Raw genomic sequence first — 18,336 nt, forward strand, 5'->3', positions numbered from 1 at the left:
GAATTGTGAATGCAAACATGTCGGACGAGGACAAGGTCGTACACCTACTCAAAGGAATTGCCAAAGATGTGTACAATTTTTTTATCTCTAAGGAAGACCTCACTACCCCGTCCGACTTAAGGCGTCACTGTCGTACGTTCAAGGCTCTGAAAACTCGCCGCATTCTTCCGAAGTTTGGTCGGCTGGAGAACGCGACCAACGTAGAAAGTGTGGATGTATCTGCCTGGCTCACTTTCAAGGCCCAGATGCCAACCCCGTGTGCCACCAATGCTCCGTTGATGAGCGCTACTTGGAGGCGCCGGCGGCCTGGCCGCGACCTGCCTGCGGTGACCGCCCCGTTTCTGACAACGCCCATGCCCAGAGCACCATGATCTAGCCACAAGCAATGAGTTTAGAACGTCAACATGACAGACAGCCTCAATGTGGGTCGTCTCCCGCCTACAATACACCTTGGAGGTTTGTACCCAACATCAACGAAAATCGCAGCCCACCTGTGTGCTACAGCTGCGGGGCTCAGGGACACATCGTGAGGTATTGCCGCTGTTGCCCACAGTGTACTCCGCGAGATTGCGCATATCCACCTCGCATGCAAGAAGCTACATCCTGGCAACCATTTGTTCCTTTCTGCCAGCCACCTCAAGACTACACATACATGCCAAGGAATGACTCCCCCGTGTCCGACCGAGCTAAGCCTGACTCCACCGCTGACTCGGACACGCCGATCGCCATCTCCACGTTGCCGCTCACCTACGCCGCCCCAGCTGGTGCGACTGATGGAGGAGAGGTCGCGGCACGGTCATTTTTTCAAATGCCTCCGTCTCTCGTCATGGTAAAGAACAAAGTGTGTGTTTGTGTCGATGGTGTTAATACTGTGGCTTTAGTAGATACTGGTGCTTCTGTGTCTGTGATGTGTCTTGCGTTCAAGAATCGCCTCGGACGGAAAGTGATGTTTGCTTGGGATGGAAATACCACATTTCGCGGAGTGGGCGGTGAACTGTTACGTCCTGTGGGAGTATGTTTCGTCGTGATAACCGTTGGTGGAAAGGCATTTCGAACCGAATTTATTGTAATAGCACGCACCATGCATGGCATAATTCTTCGTATTGACTTTTTACGGGAGTGTGGAGCAACATTAGACTGCAGGGCTGGTGAAATTTCACTCAGCAGCGATACCAGACCACCCGCGCTAGACCACATTCCATCCGATCGTCAAGAAGAGAGAGAGAAAACATTTATTTGGACAATCGAGGTCGTTGATCTTGAGGACGAGTGGGTGGTGTCCTCATTCCAGGACTCCACTGGCCATGGCTGCTCGACGTACTTGCTGGACGATAGCTTCTTGTCCCACCAGGGTATCGCCGGTCAGCTGTACCTCCCACCACTCAAATGACGTGCTAGGCGTCTTCAAGTGTTGAGGTTTGCCCTCACACCCCACGATCGTCAAGAAGTATTTTCCGTGTCCACTGATGTACTTTAGTCAGCGCAGACGACAATGTTCATCCCTGTGACCTCGTTGCGCGTCCGTGCTGGTTCCTGCTGTGGATTAATTGAAGCTGAATACGTCAACACTCTAAAGAAAAATGTACTTGTCCCTCGATCACTGATCGAAGTCATAGAAGGTTGTGCTCACGTTTGGACGGTGAATGTGTCCTCGAAGTCGGTTGTTTTGCCTGCCGGACTGAAGGTAGCACGCTTTGAAGAAGATAGTGTTGCAAGCATTCGTGCGGTTGCTACTTCTATGGACGCAAGCTCGCCACTCAGTGACCACTCTTCAAAATTTAGGAGTATGATTAATAAATCACTCCCCTCTTCCCACCAACAAACGCTCCAAGAGCTCCTTGCCCGCTATGCGTCAGTGTTTGACTTTGCTCAAGAGTGTCTCAGTCACCACCGCACTCCCGCGTACACATCACCACATCAATACTGGGACAGCGTCGCCAATACGACAGAAACCATACCGCGTGTCTCCTGCCAAGCGCAAATTGATCGCCGAACAAGTTACAGTGAACAAAGGTTATAGCGAACAAAGGTTTAGTAATCGAGAAATTGAGGTAAACGTGGGACGCAATTTGCGACTCCCCCAGCAGACTAAGGTCAAAATAAAAATAAAATGATGTTTCGGGGTTCATACGAATCCCTTGTTTACAATCGAATGTCGGCTAAGCAGAAGAATCTTAAGTAGTGTTGAGCGCATAATGCAAAGTTCGGGACTACACGTGGTTTAAAGTGGCAGATGATCTAGTGATTGTGCTATTTGTCGTTTGAATTATTAGTGATTCGAGATTGAGCCTCGTTGTCAAGTTCTTCTCTGTGGCCACAATATGTGCGTTGTCCCAGCTTATCTCGTGACCCGTCTTCTCGGCATGCTCTGCGAGGGCATTTGTCACTGTGTGGCCTTTGGTGACATCATTCTTGTGCTGCTTGAGACGCCTGCAGAAATTTCCACTTTCACCAATATACACCGATTCGCAATCGGCGAATGGAATCTTGTACACCACGTCAGGAGAACGTGCCCGAGGGAGAGGATCCTTCCCATTGGTGATCAAGTCACCTGCTTGCTGGCACATGCACGATCTGTACACCACGGTTGCTAAATAGACGAGCTAGGGTTTCACTCACACCTCAAAAAAACTGTACTACTTAGCTCACATTCCACTGTCTACAAGGGATCTGTACGGATCCCAATAAGTCATTTTATCTTTATTTTGACCTTCGTCCGTGACCTGCTTCATTTTTAACAATGCTTTTACCTGACCAGACGGTATTCTGTGAAACTCTTGATTAAGTACTAGCCCGATAACGTAGGCACTCCTCATAATTCTATCACTGGTACTCAACCACTCGTAATAAACAGATCATTGCATTACATTAAAACACAGAACGAAATGCTACTTGTCCAGTTCTAATCGATCTTTAGAAACAAGAACTTGTTGACATTATCCTTGACAATGACACGGGCGGCCATAAGGTTTCGTTTTCGCTTGACTCTGAACCGCCTGCGCTTTCGCGTTTCAGTAGTTTCATGATCACAGAGTGCTACGATTGCTTTGCTGGTTTGCAAAACTCACTGCAAGTAGCAGAGAATTCCACGTGCATATGATGTTGCGGGATGCACAGACGGTCCCCACCACTTGATCAAAAGCAGCTGCAGCGGCGAATCCAAGAATGTCTTGGCTCAGTTTCTCCATGGTCGCGCATTTACGTTGTGCCCCAAAAACGTAGCGTCGTCTGTCCAACGCCATTTTACTCACCGACAACAGTAAAGGGCAGTGATGGTGTATGCAACGTCATCACTCCCCGCTCGGGGGCGGGCGACTTGAATTGCACTAAAAGTATGCAGACATTCAGACGAGATTTTCTCTTAAACTAAGTCTTTTCTTGGCACAAAACAAGCACTGTGTGATTTTTGGAATGGTATTTTAACAGTCCACATTGACTTAATATTTGCCTTTAGTGTCCCTTTAATGCCCCAAACATGGCATACAAGTTCAGGTTTGTTGCGTTTCTGGCCATACAGCTAGCACAACTCACAATGTGGCCACTATGTGAGCCCGACGGCTGTGCCCCAACCAGCACACGGTGGTATTCCAACAGCAACAATCACCTGCCGCTGTGTTCTGCTGCATCATCCTACAATACTGTTTGCACAGTACCCACTTCCAAGCATGGCTACAACAACAGGGTGTTTAATGTACATTAACTTGCCACAAGTTGTCCCATGCATTAGCTCCTTCTAGTCAATGGTGGGCAACTTATATTTGTCAAGCTCTACTAATGTACTCGAGTTGGACACATGCAGCATTTCACAAACATCTTTAGTGGAAAGGCAATTGCTGTAAAGAGAAGCAGCAGTACTGCTAGATGTGCATCTCGAATTTGCGTGGCCATCCTGCTTGAGCGGTTATGCCACAGGTGAAGAATCAACGTGGCAAGCGTGTGCAAAATGCCACAAGTTTTCAATAAGCGGTCTAGTATGACATACAGTCGAACCCACTAATTGCAATATTCAAGTGCCATTACAATCCCATTGGTATAATCGATGACTCCGGTAACCAGGTTGCACAAAAAAAGCAGAAGGGACAAACATCGAAGCATTTCAATTAGAAAGAAGGAAGTACAGTCCAACCAACTTGTTGCATTACCATTTTTAACAGAATTCGGATGCAACAATGAGCAGTGTGGCACCGTGAGCTTTTGTGTGTGTGCTATGGTAAAGTAAACAGCTTACTTAGGGGTGTGCGAATAGCGATTTTTGAGACCGAATCGAATAAAAATCGAATAGTGCCAAAAGCGAATCGAATCAAAACGAACATTTTTTCAATAGTTCTTGAATAATGAATAGCCATTATCACAATTAATATAAAACGGTGTTCACATGCCAGTTTTTTTAAGTTTCTGTCATTACATAGTACGTTATGAAGTATTGTTTATTAAATGCACAAATAGAGCATCAGAAGCAAACAAGTAGTTTATTCGCATGCACAGGGCTCTTCAGAGAGTGTGAATGATCGCTGTACAGCCGGTAAAGTATGGTTACCTAAGTGCCTGCTCCACTAAGCAAATTCTCATGTATTATGTATATACTATGCCCGTAGGGGTAAAAATTTACCATACCTTTGGTTCAATTTTAAGTTTATTTGGGTGCATTTGACGCTCCGAAATATTCGAGAAGTATTCAAAATATTCGTATTTACGAATAGCAACTAGTATTCGATTCGAAGACCGAATCGAATCAGTCACTATTCGATTCGTTATTTGAAAGTTTCGAATATTCGCACACTCCTAAGCGTACTACAATGTTTCCATGTCACATTATTAGCTATAACGATTAAATCTGACTACTGAGTGTCTGTGCCAAAACAAAAAGGCATGCAAAGTCCTTGAAAAAAAATAAAATATGTGAGCCGCCGCACCCGCATGTTGCATGCCATGAAATGGCCGGTCTCGCGTGCCTCTCTCCCTTCCCCCCCTTTGATAGACGAATTGCTCGTGTCAACATCGGAGGGGTGGAAGGGAGAGAGGCTGCCGATGCATATGCGTAGGGCAATGTGACGAAGGTGTGCCAAGCGGGATGCGCAGCACAAAGGCAAGTGTGGTGAAGGTGCGCAACAGTTAGTTTTCTTTGTTGTTGTTCTTTCAGAGATTTTGTGTTTCTTTTCTTTCAGCGTGCACACCCAATAGCCCCATTTAATTATTGTTAATGATAATGCCACATGAAAGCATTGTAGTAAGAGGTTTATTTTACCATAGAACACACACAAAAGTTCACGGTGCCAAGACTGCTCATTGTTATTATATCCAATATATTTTTCCAACCGTTATTGTTATAAGTGGGTTGGACTGTATTACCTTGTACTGGCCATAAAAAAGTGTGAAATGTCATATTCAGATTATAGAAAAATTTCATTGCCATTATAAGTGGCTGCTGCTCTAATTTTGTTTATTATTCCAACTTTATGTATGTACTGAAGATAAATAGCACGTGAATAGTGCCAAATAATTCGCATTTATGGCCAAGTCAAGATTGCGTAACAAGACAAACATCTGTGGAATGTGGTGATTCCTTTGAATTCAATTATTCCGATAGCAGCAGGCTTTGAGAGCTGACACCACCACTTCTCTGCAATGCACACAATGCAGGGGTGGGACTGCCCAAAGTCATTTTGGAGCAATTTTTGGAGCAAGTAAAATTGCAGGTTGGAGCAGACAAAATTTCATTTTGGAGCAGCTTGGAGCAGACTAAATTTCATTTTGGAGCAGTTTGGAGCAGGCCAATCTAAATTTTGGTGGAATAATGGAATATGGCAGCACACTTCGAAACCACGACGAAACACAGAATAAACCAACACAAAGTGCGTAGTAGAAGCGCACTTTGTAGCTAAAGCGTACTAGAATACGGACGAGTGGCTCAAGCGGTGGAACGGCGCATGCTTTACAGTAAAGCTGAAAACATCGGTGGCACTACGATCGAACGATATAATACCGCGCCGACGCTTATGATAGCGAAAAATGTTCTCAAATCAGGCTGTCCAATCGATGCTGTAACAATGTCTGGGTCACCATATGTCACCGCAGACTCAGAGAGTCGCAATCAACCCTGGGTTGGTATAACGTAAAACTATTCCGATCTGCTTTTATTGTGACGACGATTAAATGGTCATTCCAGGCGTATTTCTACTGCCGGCATTGCCGTGATGTTATGTATAAAGTCCATGGGCGATAACTTCGTCGCTGCACCGTATGCTGTATATGCGAGTGAAAGTGTATGAGGTGAGCCGACGGTGGCAGCTCAATCTTGCGCGCGCAAAGGAGGAAAACGGGGAGAAAGTGCGCCATCATTCGTCGCGCACAAGTCACCGGGGGAGGAGTGGTAGGGGCGTTCTACCCCGGCGGCTGCTGGATATGGCGCGATCCTATCTTGAAAGCGATCTGCGATGGGGACAGAGTGCGAGTGCTGATAGCTTCGTGTGCGCAGTGTTTTCGCCGCTTGTGTTGAAGTGTTGAAGCGATGCAGCACGAAAGCCAATTCGGTCGCTGCTATTGCTGCGCTTCCTTACTCCAGCGTTTTTACAGGGAGTTTCCGCAGTCATCGAGTGAGATATGGTCCCGTTTGCTCGTGCGCACGTGACACCATGCTTGTTAATTTAGTTAGCAAATTTTTACATGCTTACACTGCCGATAAAACTAACATCCTTACTTCGTACAGCCGTCTACTAATTTGCTGTCACAATCGATACTTCGCCTTTCAGGCAAAACTGCGACTTTTTATTCCAAATCCACCATTAGCCCTTCGTGATAGGTTAAAATGGTTCAGGCCTCGTCCATATGGACTTACAAATAGATTGGGATAGTTTTTCCTTTTACCAGCGCTGGGGACAGAGACGCCCGCCAGATGAACCTGCTGCAGCACGCGCCTCTGTAGTTCGCTCGCGCCACCCTCAGCCTACTTTTTGTAGTTTTGCGCCTCATCTAGGGTGTGCCGCGACGCTCGGCCGACTCAATAGTATTCAAGTACACACTAAATACAGTCGCCCTGGTCATGCAGACAACAGCGACAACAGGCGGGAGAGGCTGCACGCGCGCCGGTCACTTGCTGGAAGCGCCGAAAGTCCAGCGTTATAAGCGCGAAAATGACGTAAAACTGCGGGAGGCGCTGTCGCACGGTGTGCGAAATACGAATGGCTGCACTCTTTTTCGGAAAACGAATCGGCTCACTGTTCGCCGCCACTGCCGGAGCACACATGCCAAAGCTGTTCCGGCGCAGCGTGGCGCAATTTTGGTAAAGTTGCTGTGTTTGGCGCAGTTGGCGCAGGAATGTGCATTTGTATCAAAATGGCGCAATTGGCGCAGGAGTCCCACCCATGACAATGTCATCTTTGGCCGCTTGCAGCATTGCTTGCTGTGGTCTCCGAATTAAATGCACAGACGCCACCACTCTCAGGGCGCGTGTGGAGTGAAAAAATTCCACAAATTACCAAGAAGAGCGAATGTGGTTAGTGCATCCCAAGCGCACATCGCCACAGGGTTGCCAGCTTGCACTAACTATGCCTCTAAATCAAAGCCGCCTTGGCATGCAAGCCGCCTTGGCCTGTCAACCTGTGAACTTTCAAAGTTGCAAGATCCCTGGACACGACACCGTAGAGGGAGGGGGTGAGGAGGGGCAGTTGCATGGAGTTCGGAGGCAGACAAGCAAATTTTACTTGCGAACAGAATTTATTTTTCATAATATCTGATGCAACCTTTGTAAAGTCGTAACACAAGCCTAAACTCGTAAACATTACACGAAAATTGGGGGGATTGGCAGGTATGCCATTCTCTTACAGATGCCATCCAGACAGTAATTCTTGCCATTTACCAGTGCAACCTGAGTCAAACCTACATGCCAATGACAGTATGGCCACATGATTCACTCGGTCACCATTGTCGTGCATCCACCACTGCCATTCGCTGCACAGTCCTCTGTGTGGCCTGTTTCATCACCTGTTGCACCTTAGGCGCATACCTCCAGAAAACTAGGGGATGCAGGTCCGAAAGGTGACGCCGTTTTGTCGACACTTCCACAAAACTCTCTCACCCTTCTAGCCAGATTCAGTACACTGGCTTACACATCTTGGTGATAGGCAACTCCCTTTAGAGCCCCCTGAAAAAAAAGTCCTAACACCTGCAGATCCTCCATTATCTGGGTTTCTGATGGAGGAATGTCCACTGTCCTTGGTATCTAGTACTCAGGAACTCAAATGTGAACAATTACGAAACTACTCTAATGTATTGTTTTGTTTCCACGTTCACCTGCATTTGTAATAGCGACTTCATTCAGGAAACACTGAACACCGTGGAAGATGACGGACCAGTGGGTGACAACTTCAAAAATATTTTTCTCACTTATAACGAAAACCAATCGATAAATCTTTCTCATTTTAGAAAGAAATGAAATGTGCCATGAGATGTGCTATTTGACATAATTTTGGTATTTTGGCACCTCAGTGTTCATTTTGAATTTAATTGTATGCTAGAAATTGGTTTTTGCATTTTTTGTCACTTATGTACACTACTGCGCAATATATCTGAAAATGTTTCTTGTGCGAAGTACAGTTCCTGGGAACTTAGCTGGCATAAAATCTAAGTTCTTGTATTAACCCTTTCAGTGTCGAGTATTTTGGAGTTGACCCACCCCAGTGTCAAGTTTTTGTCTCAATATTATAAAACAAACAATGGTTCATTACTGCTTTTACAGAAATAAAAAAATTTACATGGATAATGGAAAATGCTCTCCTGATGTGGTCCTCACATTCTTATCTGACAAAAAGAATGTCAAAAGAAACATGGCGGGACAGAAACGCCAAACCATACTGGTACATCTCTGGCAGCAAGGGTTAAAGCATTTTTTAAAACAAAAATTCTCAAATATGGACCATTTTGCCCATTTTTAACAAGATATAAAAAATTGAGGAATGGCTAATAATCAACTAATGCAATTTCAGACGCAAGGCCTCTCTTTAATCTCCTGATAAAAATTACACTAATCCTTCTTAATGAAGGAATGCAGTTTTTGGCATCGCCTTTTACAACGCACACTTTCATGCCTTGTAAAAAAGTTACGGTGGTGATTGAGCTCGTAACAAATTTTTTTCTGCAAAAAATATTTCATAAAATGATGTTTAGTGTTTTATTGAGGCATCTAACATTTCTTTAAATATATCGCAAATGGCAGAGTGCCCAGGCTGGGACAACTGGCACGAAATGAACCATACAGTAAGTAGCAACATCCTTATTAAGTTCCCTGCAAGTCCCTCCAGGACCAGGACAAATTTTTCCTCAACTGCGAAGCCTTCTTTGTGAGAAACCCATTGGGTTTCCTTTGTAGCTTCATGTTAAACACAAGTGGATGACAATTTCCCCCTTTCATGATAATTCCTCCATCTTGCGGGATTCCGCAGAAACGATTTGCCCAAGTCCCTAACGAAAAACTCCAATAAGGAATAAGATTAAACATTAAAACAGGTATTTTTAATCAGTGCAAGTGCCAACTATTATCATAAATACTGCAAGAGTATGCACAAGATGTGCAAATTTTTGATGACGCTGTATCTCTTCACACAGATTTTCTTCTTGCAGTGCAAAAAACACACGGACGTAGAAGAACGAAGACACACACAGGCACACAAGCGCCTGTGTGTGTCTTCGTTCTTCTACGTCCGTGTGTTTTTTGCGCTGCAAGAAGAAAATCGGCAAACATGTTACACCAACAAGCCTAAATGTCTACAATGATGGACTCTTCACACAAACAACAAAACGACTGTTCAATTCCATCTTATTCTATTGCAGACCCAACATGATAAGTGCCAAAGGATGTAAACTGAGAGTGACTATTATCATAGATGATAAATAAAGCTCTCTCCTGTATCTAGTCAACTTGCTCACCTGGCTTTTGGCCGCATCATTGTCATGTGTGGGTGTTGGCTTCTCAAAGTCCTGCAGTGCACCTAGAAAGAGAAAGGTAATATGAGGTCAAAAAGGCCATGCCAGGTGGGTGTCATACATGTGATGGAAGCCACACGATGTAGGAGTACATCAGTAGTACATTAAGAAATACTCATGATGCACCACCATCATGGCACAAACACAAAGGCCAATAGTGGTTTCATCTGAGCTTGTCGATTTCTGATTACTGCAGTCTACAGTATAAATTTATGGAATTTATAATCATCGTCATCATCAGCCTATATTTATGTCCACTGCAGGACAAAGGCCTCTCCCTGCAATCTCCAATTACACCTGTCTTGCGCTAGCTGATTCCAACTTGCGCCTGCAAATTTCGTAACTTCATCACCCCACCTAGTTTTCTGTCGTCCTTGACTGCGCTTCCCTTCTCTTGGTATGCATTCTGTAACTCTAATGGTCCACCACTTATCCATCCTACGCATTACATGGCCTGCCCAGCTCCATTTTTTTCTCTTAATGTCAATCAGAATATCAGCTTCTTCGTTAGCCTCCAAGTTTCTGCCCCATATGTTAGCACCAGTAGAATGCAATGATTGTACACTTTTCTTTTCAATGACAGTGGTACACTCCCAGTCAGGATTTGGCAATGTCTGCCGTATGCACTCCAACTCAATTTTATTCCCCTGCAAATTTCGGTCTCATGATCAGGGTCCCCTGTGAGTAATTGACCTAGATAAACGTACTCCTTTACAGACTCTAGAGGCTGACTAGCGATCCTGAATTCTTGTTTTCTTGCCTGGCTATTGAACATTATCGTTGTCTTCTGCATATTTATCTTCAACCTCACCCTTACACTTTCTCCGTTAAGGTCCTCAATCGTATGTTGTAATTCGCCCCCAATGTTGCTGAATAAGACAATGTAATCTGCAAACTGAAGGTTGCTGAGATAATCGCCGTTGATCCTCACTCCTACGCCTTCCCAGTCTATGAGCTTGAATATTTCTTCTAAGCAGGCAGTGAATAGCATAGTAGAGATTGTGTCTCCTTGCCTGACCCCTCCCCTTTCTTGATAGGTAATTTTCTACTTTTCTTGTGGAGAACCAGTGTAGATGTGGAATCTTTGTAGATACTTCCCAAAATATTCACATATGCCCCCTGTACTTTTTCATTATGCAATGCCTCTATGACTGTTGGTGTTTCTCTGAATCAAATGCCTTTTCAATTCTCTAATGTCTCCCTTCTCATGGATTAGTATAATGTTGGCATTCTTCCAGTTCTCTGATACACTTGAAATCTTGAGGCATTGCGTATAAAGGGCCGCAAGCTTTTCAAGCATTATATCTCCTATGTCTTTTATTGAATCGACGGTTATTCCATCTTCTCCAGCCGCTTTCCCCGGGTCATGTCTTGCAAGGCCCTTCTAACTTCATCGCTAGCTATAGAAGGAGCCTTTGTATCCTGTTCATCACCACTTCGAATGAAGGTAGCTTGGCTGCTCTGGGAACTGCACAGGTCAGTATAGAATTCTTCTGCTGCTTTTACTATGTCATCGAAATTACTGATGATATTACCCTGCTCATCTTTCAGTACATAGATCTTTCCCTATCCTATCTCACTGATTTCATGCTTTGTCCATATTTTACGACTTCCTTGACCTTTCCCACGTTATAATTTCGAACGTCCTTTACGTTCTGCTTGTTGATCACTTTTGACAGTTCAGCGAATCCTATCTGATGTCTTGAGTTTGACACTTACATGCTTTGTCGTTTCTTTATTAGGTCCTTTGTTATTTTTTTAATGTTTACCTACTGGTTGCCTTGGTGCCTTACCTCCCACTTCAACTGCTGCTTCAGAGATCAGCCTAGGTGTGGTTTCATTCATTACCTCTATGTTAACTTCATCTTTCTGTTCTAAAGCTGCATATTTGTTTGTGAGCACCAACCTGAATGTGTCTGCTTTTACCTTTAATGCGTCTAGGTTGGCCTGTTTCTTCTCGACTAATTTTACTCTTTCTCTCTTCAAATTGACAGAAATCCTAGACCTCACTAACCTATGGCCACTCCACTTTACTCTACATAACACTTCTACATCCTGCACTATGCTGGGATCGGCACACAGTATGAAATCTATTTCATTCCTTGTTTTTCCATTAGGGCTTTTCCAGGTCCACTTCCTGTTGTTGCGCTTCCTGAAGAAGGTATTCATTATTCGGAGCCTATTCCTTTCCGCGAATTCTACCAACATCTCTCCTCTAGTGTTCCTAGAATCGATGTCGCAGTTGCCAATTACTTGCTCACCAGCCTGCTTTCTCTGCACTTTTACATTGAAGTCGCCCATGACTATGATATTCTGAGTTCGCACCTTTCTCATCGCTAATCCAACATCTTTATAAAACTGTTCTATTTCTTCACCATCGTGACTGGAGGTTGGGGCGTAGGCTTGTATTACCTTAATTCTATACCTCCTATTCAGCTTAATTACGACGACTGCTACCCACTCAGTTATGCAGTAGAATTCATCAATGTTGCCCGCTATGTCCTTATGGACTAGAAATGATACCCCAAATTCTCTCTTATCTGGAAGACCTCTGTAGCAGAGGACGTGGCCGTTAAGTCTACACTGTTTAAGCCTCACCAGTTCTTCAAACCTCACTAAGGCCAATCATATCACAGGCAATGCCTGATAATTCCTCAAATAGCCCTGCTAAGCTAGCCTCGCTCGAGAGGGTTCACGTGTTGAAGGTTGCTGGGTTCAGTTTCCAGTGCCGGCCTGTTCGGTTGCAGAGATTTTTAGCATCCTCTGCGGCGTTGCAGGTCTGACCGCCGCCTTGGTCAGGTACTCTGCAGCCGTTGGGGACTGAGGGCCATGGGTCATGGCCCTCAGCCCCCATGGACAGGGGTCATGAGGGAGGCAGTGGCCGAATACTGCACCAGGGAGGCCAATTCCTGTTCTGGTGAGGGAGTGCCTTTGCTGAAGCTTAGTGGTCCTTCCTAATTTGGTTGCACCTGGACTAGTATAGCCCCACTAGCTCCCGGCAATTCTTTTTTCTTTTTGCAAGAGTCAGGCGCCACTCGAAGCCTGAAAATGTATTGGACTGGAAGAGGATTCGAACCTACAACCTTCGGATTAGAGGCCCAGTGTTCTACCTCTGCTCCAAGCCACCGCATTCACGGAATAGATAAATTTCATTAAATTCTGGGGTTTTATGTGCCAGAACCACAATCTTATTTTGAGGAACGTCAAAGTGGCGGACTTCTGATTAATTTTGACCACCTGGGGTTCTTTAACATGCACTTAAATGTAAGCACACAAGTGTTTTTGCATTCCCCCCCCCCCCCCCCTGAAATGTTGCTGCCCAGCCAGGATTGAGCTCGCGACCTCGAGTACTTCAGTGCAACACTACACTAACCCCTTCAACTACCAAGCCCTCTCTGAAAAAGAGAAAACCCCAAATATTTTTATTTCGGAAGGCTATGAAAAAATATATATACATTGAAAAAAGAAAAACAAAGTTTGCTTAACTGCAGTACTATTAGAAACTTGACTGTGGTACTGTAACACTTTACGGTTAGCTGAAAAGGTGTCCTCTTCGCACTACAATAGAGAAATGCTATCACTTTGATAAATACCTGTATAGCATTGCTTTGACAGTTCTAAATGTTGGCCCCATTGCGGTACACTTAAAAGCAAGGAATAGCGTGCAGCATAGTCCTGGTGCAAGCACCAGGTCCTGGTTTCCTTCCGAGTGCTTGCCTTCCGAACAGCTGAGGATGGTTTTGAGCATATAAAATATATCCTTGTTGGCTTTTGACAATTAGCAGATGGCAGAATGTATTTGGGGAACTACTAATTTACTCCGTTTTAGCTTATTAATTATTGATTTTTGTTTTTTGGTGTGCAAAATTTCCCTGTCTATATCTCATCTGCCGGAATCCAGTGATAATCCTGGCCGCTTACCAATTGTCACAGATTGTTGCAGATGGGAGACAGATGGAGCTGAACAGGTTACTCAATGTGCAAAGCAGCTAACCAGTGGCACGGCCGCTGGATAAAAAAAAAAAAGGTGCGGCCTGTCGCGTCGGGTGCGCTCCTATGGGAGCGAACGTGACGGCCGTAGTTGCATTGTCGGCCGCTTGGCTGTACCGAACGGCGCTAGCTGAGGGGGATGGAACGCTTCGGCTTGCACACGCGACGGCGTTCCAAGCGTGCTCCTGACGCATTTGTTGTGCCGATGCCAGACAACAGACCCCAGCGTGTGGCGCCGCGGCGGATCACACCGTTTTCGATGCACGCAGCAAGCCGCAGCTTTTTTTTTTATCCAGCGGCTGTGCCAGTGGCCTGCCACAGTAGCACAATGGCTGCCAAGGGAAGGGACGACAGAGTGGTGAGATGAGATTTTGAAGAGTTGGCTGGTACAGGATAGGGTGGACTGGGAAATTGCTGGGCATAGGATGATGACAATGCTTCAGTTTCCAAGTGACATTTGCTTGAGCTTTTGAAAAAGCTGCAATGGCCAGATGCCATTCTTCTTACTTATAAAACCTTGAACACTCCAGCAATAGGCAGAGAAACATTTTCATAGTGCTAGATAGTACATACTGCAGTACTGAAAAAATCAGCCTAGAGCTAGATAGTACATACTGCAGTATTGAAAAAATCAGCGCAGTCGAACTAGACTAGGCTGATTTTTCATTGCTTTTTATCTCCACAAAGACTGGTGCGAATATTTTATATGTCCTACATGTCCCTGGCATTCATTGGAGGCCAGCGAATCTGCCAGGCCTATGATTTGACAGGCGGCCCACTGCGTTAAGGTCGGACAAAGCTCGAAGTCTTGAAAGAAATTAGCTCGGCATGGCCCATATGGTTCGCGGTTGAGGTTCATAGTTCATACTCATAGTAGAGGGCACACCTGCTGAACTCACAGTCAAATTGTTCTGCAAGGTTGCAGAGCAGCTAATCGTCTTTGGTTCACTTCTGATGACAATCTGATTGCTTTTTATTGGCCCAACATTTGTCAGTAACAAAACAAACCTCAGACTTTCATGCTTTCTCTCCATTTCCAACGCCTTCCATTCATTATTTCCCATGTCACTACACAATTAGCTACATTCAATTGGCAGCACTGCAAAGCATTCAGTCCTTAAGCAGGCAACTGATAGTGTCAGTCGGACTCAAGTCCTGGAGATGTTGACATGCCAATAAAATGGCTGCAAAATGAAGGGGAATAGAAAACTAGGCATTTCCTGAGCAGGCATTGTGAGAAGCAAGCTGCACGTGCACTGTTCATGTCATACCCCCCAAAGGCACGCAAAAAATTATGCTTGTAAGCTTATGCAGAAGACACCTTTAGCAGACCAGAATTTCCAGTGGATCGAGGTAGCCAAAATAAGTGCATGTGGAAAATAGTAAACATAACCTCTTAACATTAAACCAAGTGTTTCTAGTCCTAAATACAGATGAATGGTATTTTGAGAATATCTAAGAGCCTTGAGGCAAAAGAAGTCTTCCAATGTGGAACAAGGGCAAGCAAACAAATCTACAAATACTGCGACAGTGACTTTTAAGAAAGCTGCCAAAATCCCCCCCTTTTTTTTTTCCATCTTTATGGCCCTGAACCACTTTTTATCGAAGTGGAGAAAAGCATTTGAAGTGAAAATAAGCTATTTCCGAAATACTTTGCCGTAAAAATGACTTCAATGAGTTCAGCAGAAGTGTAGTTATTGGCAATCAAACACTGCTTCCGCTGTGCTCCCATTCCTTCTTCAATGCCTTGCACTGCGAAGGTTATGGTGGAGTTGGGCCTTCGACATGTCACCATGGCTTGCAGTTCAAATTTCATTTTGGATGTTAACGTAGACGCCACAACTTCCGATTCTAGTGCCTACGATGCGCTAAACGTAAGCCAAATGCGGTTGTCCTCAGCGAGCTGCAATGCGCTTAGCCAGTAAACTCGTGACGGCACCCTGTGGCGGCCGCGGTGTAGCTGACTGCAGCGACCAATAGCAGCCGTGTATGGGAATGTGCTTTATTATGAAATAAAGCACCCAGAAATGAGTGAGGATCATGGCTTCCATTGAAACAAGAGTGTCTAAGATAAAGGTGACTTCACGCTCCCCTTGCGAGCTCCGTGCACTGCGTACGACAGCAAAACTTGGCTTAGACGTTCACAGGAGCGTATGCTACCCGCGGACTGTTCTTTCACGAAGCCCAAGAGTGGTTCAGGGCCCTTTTAACACCAAGAAGAGATGAATTCAAGGTGCAGTACTCCTACAAATATGTATTTGAATCATGCACACATAGCTCAAGGGCTGAAAAGGTCAAAGCAACAAAAGGTCTAGTCGATTCGCCCGCACTTTCTGAACTAGTTGACGAGGTTGTGCTGCACTTCACCATTCGTTTCACCAGTTCAATATGGCGGCATCTGCACATCGTCATTCATTTCGCTCAGTGCAGGATGAGTTCACAGCCTTCCCTGCACTCGTCAGAAAGGTAGTGCAGTTTTCGTGCAACAAGTGCCATGTCAGTTCTGCACGAGCAAGAAGAAGTGGCACTAACCTGGCAGGCACTGATCCTTTGGGTACAGAGCGAACCCAATATTGATTCACCTTCATAAAGAGTTTGGATTTGTGCTATATGCACAAAAGGTTGGGCACCGACTCATAACTTGGTTTGTGAAAGAAAATGCACAGAATATAATGCTTCCAACATCATTGTGTGCATGCTAATAACAAGGCAGAGAAGAGACAATAGGAAAAAGTGGAAGGCAGAGTCATGCTCAACAAACCTGTGCGACTTTGTCAAGCTGTCAACAGGGCAAAAGACATGAAGTGAAAGGCAATTTATTGGCAGTGTGAAGGGAGCATACAAATTTGTTAAACACAAGATTTTAGTTGCTTATTGCAAACTAGCCACTGTGTAAGCCCCTGACTTAGAGCACATGCAAGAGCTATGAAGGGGTTTCAGCTAAGCACTGTATTAGCTGCCTCTGTAGTTGGCCCTTTTCCACGAGACACCTTTACTCACAAAGATAGGATTACACATTAGGTGACAGAAGCGTTGCAAATTTGAAAAAGAGTATAACTGCACCAGTCAGAATTCAACATGTTTGTCAGATACAGAAGAATTCGTGTTCTGAGAAGTAACTTGGCAAAAGTGTTTCCATCTGTTGTTTTGAACAGTCCCTGTCATTGTCATAAGCTGCCTTCTTGTCACAAGCACAGCTGTAGTGAAAGCTCTTTCTGAAATAAAGTGAGTTACAAGTCAGTGTTGTACATTACCGTAAAGGGTTTTGCATAAAATGGGAGAGGCACAGAACGCTTAGCCCTTACCAAAACAGCCACATGGTACGTTTCTTCCGCGCTCTATGAGCTGGGGGTCAAGGACCGCACAGCGCTAACTTCACTTGATCAGAGCCCACCTAAAGCAAACCGACCCTAGCGTGCGGTAAAAAGAAGGCTGCCCAGTGCCAAGGTCAATCCTCTACGCGCAGAACTTCCTTCTTGCTGCAGCACTTTTTTCGCCAGCACCCCCTTGTTCCTTGAGGCAATACTTGGAAGGAAAAAAAAAAAAAAAAAACGAAAAAAGTACGAGCAAATCTTTCATTCTAAGATGCGTTGATAGCCTTGCTCTAAACGTACTTATCAACTTCTTCCTCCGTGTCAAGAAGAAAAGTAGTGCACATATAACTCAAGTCTCACAAGGAAACCAACTGTGCTGACTGAAAGTGTCAACAAACTATCCGCAGCTGCCATAAAAAAAGAATTATTCGATGAAGAAATTCCACGACCGCCTTTTTCGGTATAAGATAGATTTCAGTTAGGATCGCAGGACATGTGCCACAATAAGCAGGACCTGGCGGGCACGAAGTCGTGCTGGCGACGCTTCGGTACTTTCCGGCCTCTTTAGAGGAAACGACAAATAATAAGATGGACATCATTGCATGCCCAGCACCGGTGAGACGTAAGGGATTATGTGCTTACTGTCGAGCAGATTGTCCAGGTCTTCATCAACAGGCTCGTTCAACGCGGCCTTTTCCACGACAGGCTCGTCGCTCACCTTCGTGTGGTTTGAACTTTGTTCTGACATAGCGAAACTGCCGAAACTTGCACAGTCGACGACATACACGCGCTTCACCTTCACCGTATTGTACAGTCAGTGCACCGCCACAAGAACGCATCCACTTTACAAATTTAATATTTGTTAAGATTCTCACATCAATAATTACTTTTTTTAAATTTTCTTATATTTATGGTAGGTTTTATGCAGTTACCGTTTTTCTAAAGAATAAGCGCGAGATTTGAATACGGCGCTAGGGTGGCGTGCTAACGTCGCGAGCAGGTCGCGAGCGAGGCGCACCAGAGCAACGCCGTAGGCGCCGCGCTCAGCGCTGTA

General features: G+C 45.0%; 1 protein-coding gene across 1 annotated transcript in view; it reads right to left on the reverse strand.

The window, feature by feature from the left end:
- Positions 1-18,098, reverse strand: part of LOC119456540 (peroxisomal biogenesis factor 19) — a 56,343-nt gene extending 38,245 nt beyond the window's left edge. Inside the window, exons 1-2 of the mRNA XM_037718373.2 lie at positions 17,925-18,098; positions 9,922-9,983 (exon numbers count right to left, since the gene is read on the reverse strand). Of these exons, the coding sequence (XP_037574301.1) occupies positions 9,922-9,983; positions 17,925-18,030 (168 nt within the window). The 5' untranslated portion in view covers positions 18,031-18,098. The remainder of the gene's footprint in view (positions 1-9,921; positions 9,984-17,924) is intronic.
- Positions 18,099-18,336: the final 238 nt, after the last annotated feature.

The sequence above is a fragment of the Dermacentor silvarum genome, chromosome 6 (assembly GCF_013339745.2).
Source record: "Dermacentor silvarum isolate Dsil-2018 chromosome 6, BIME_Dsil_1.4, whole genome shotgun sequence".
NCBI lineage: Eukaryota > Metazoa > Arthropoda > Arachnida > Ixodida > Ixodidae > Dermacentor > Dermacentor silvarum.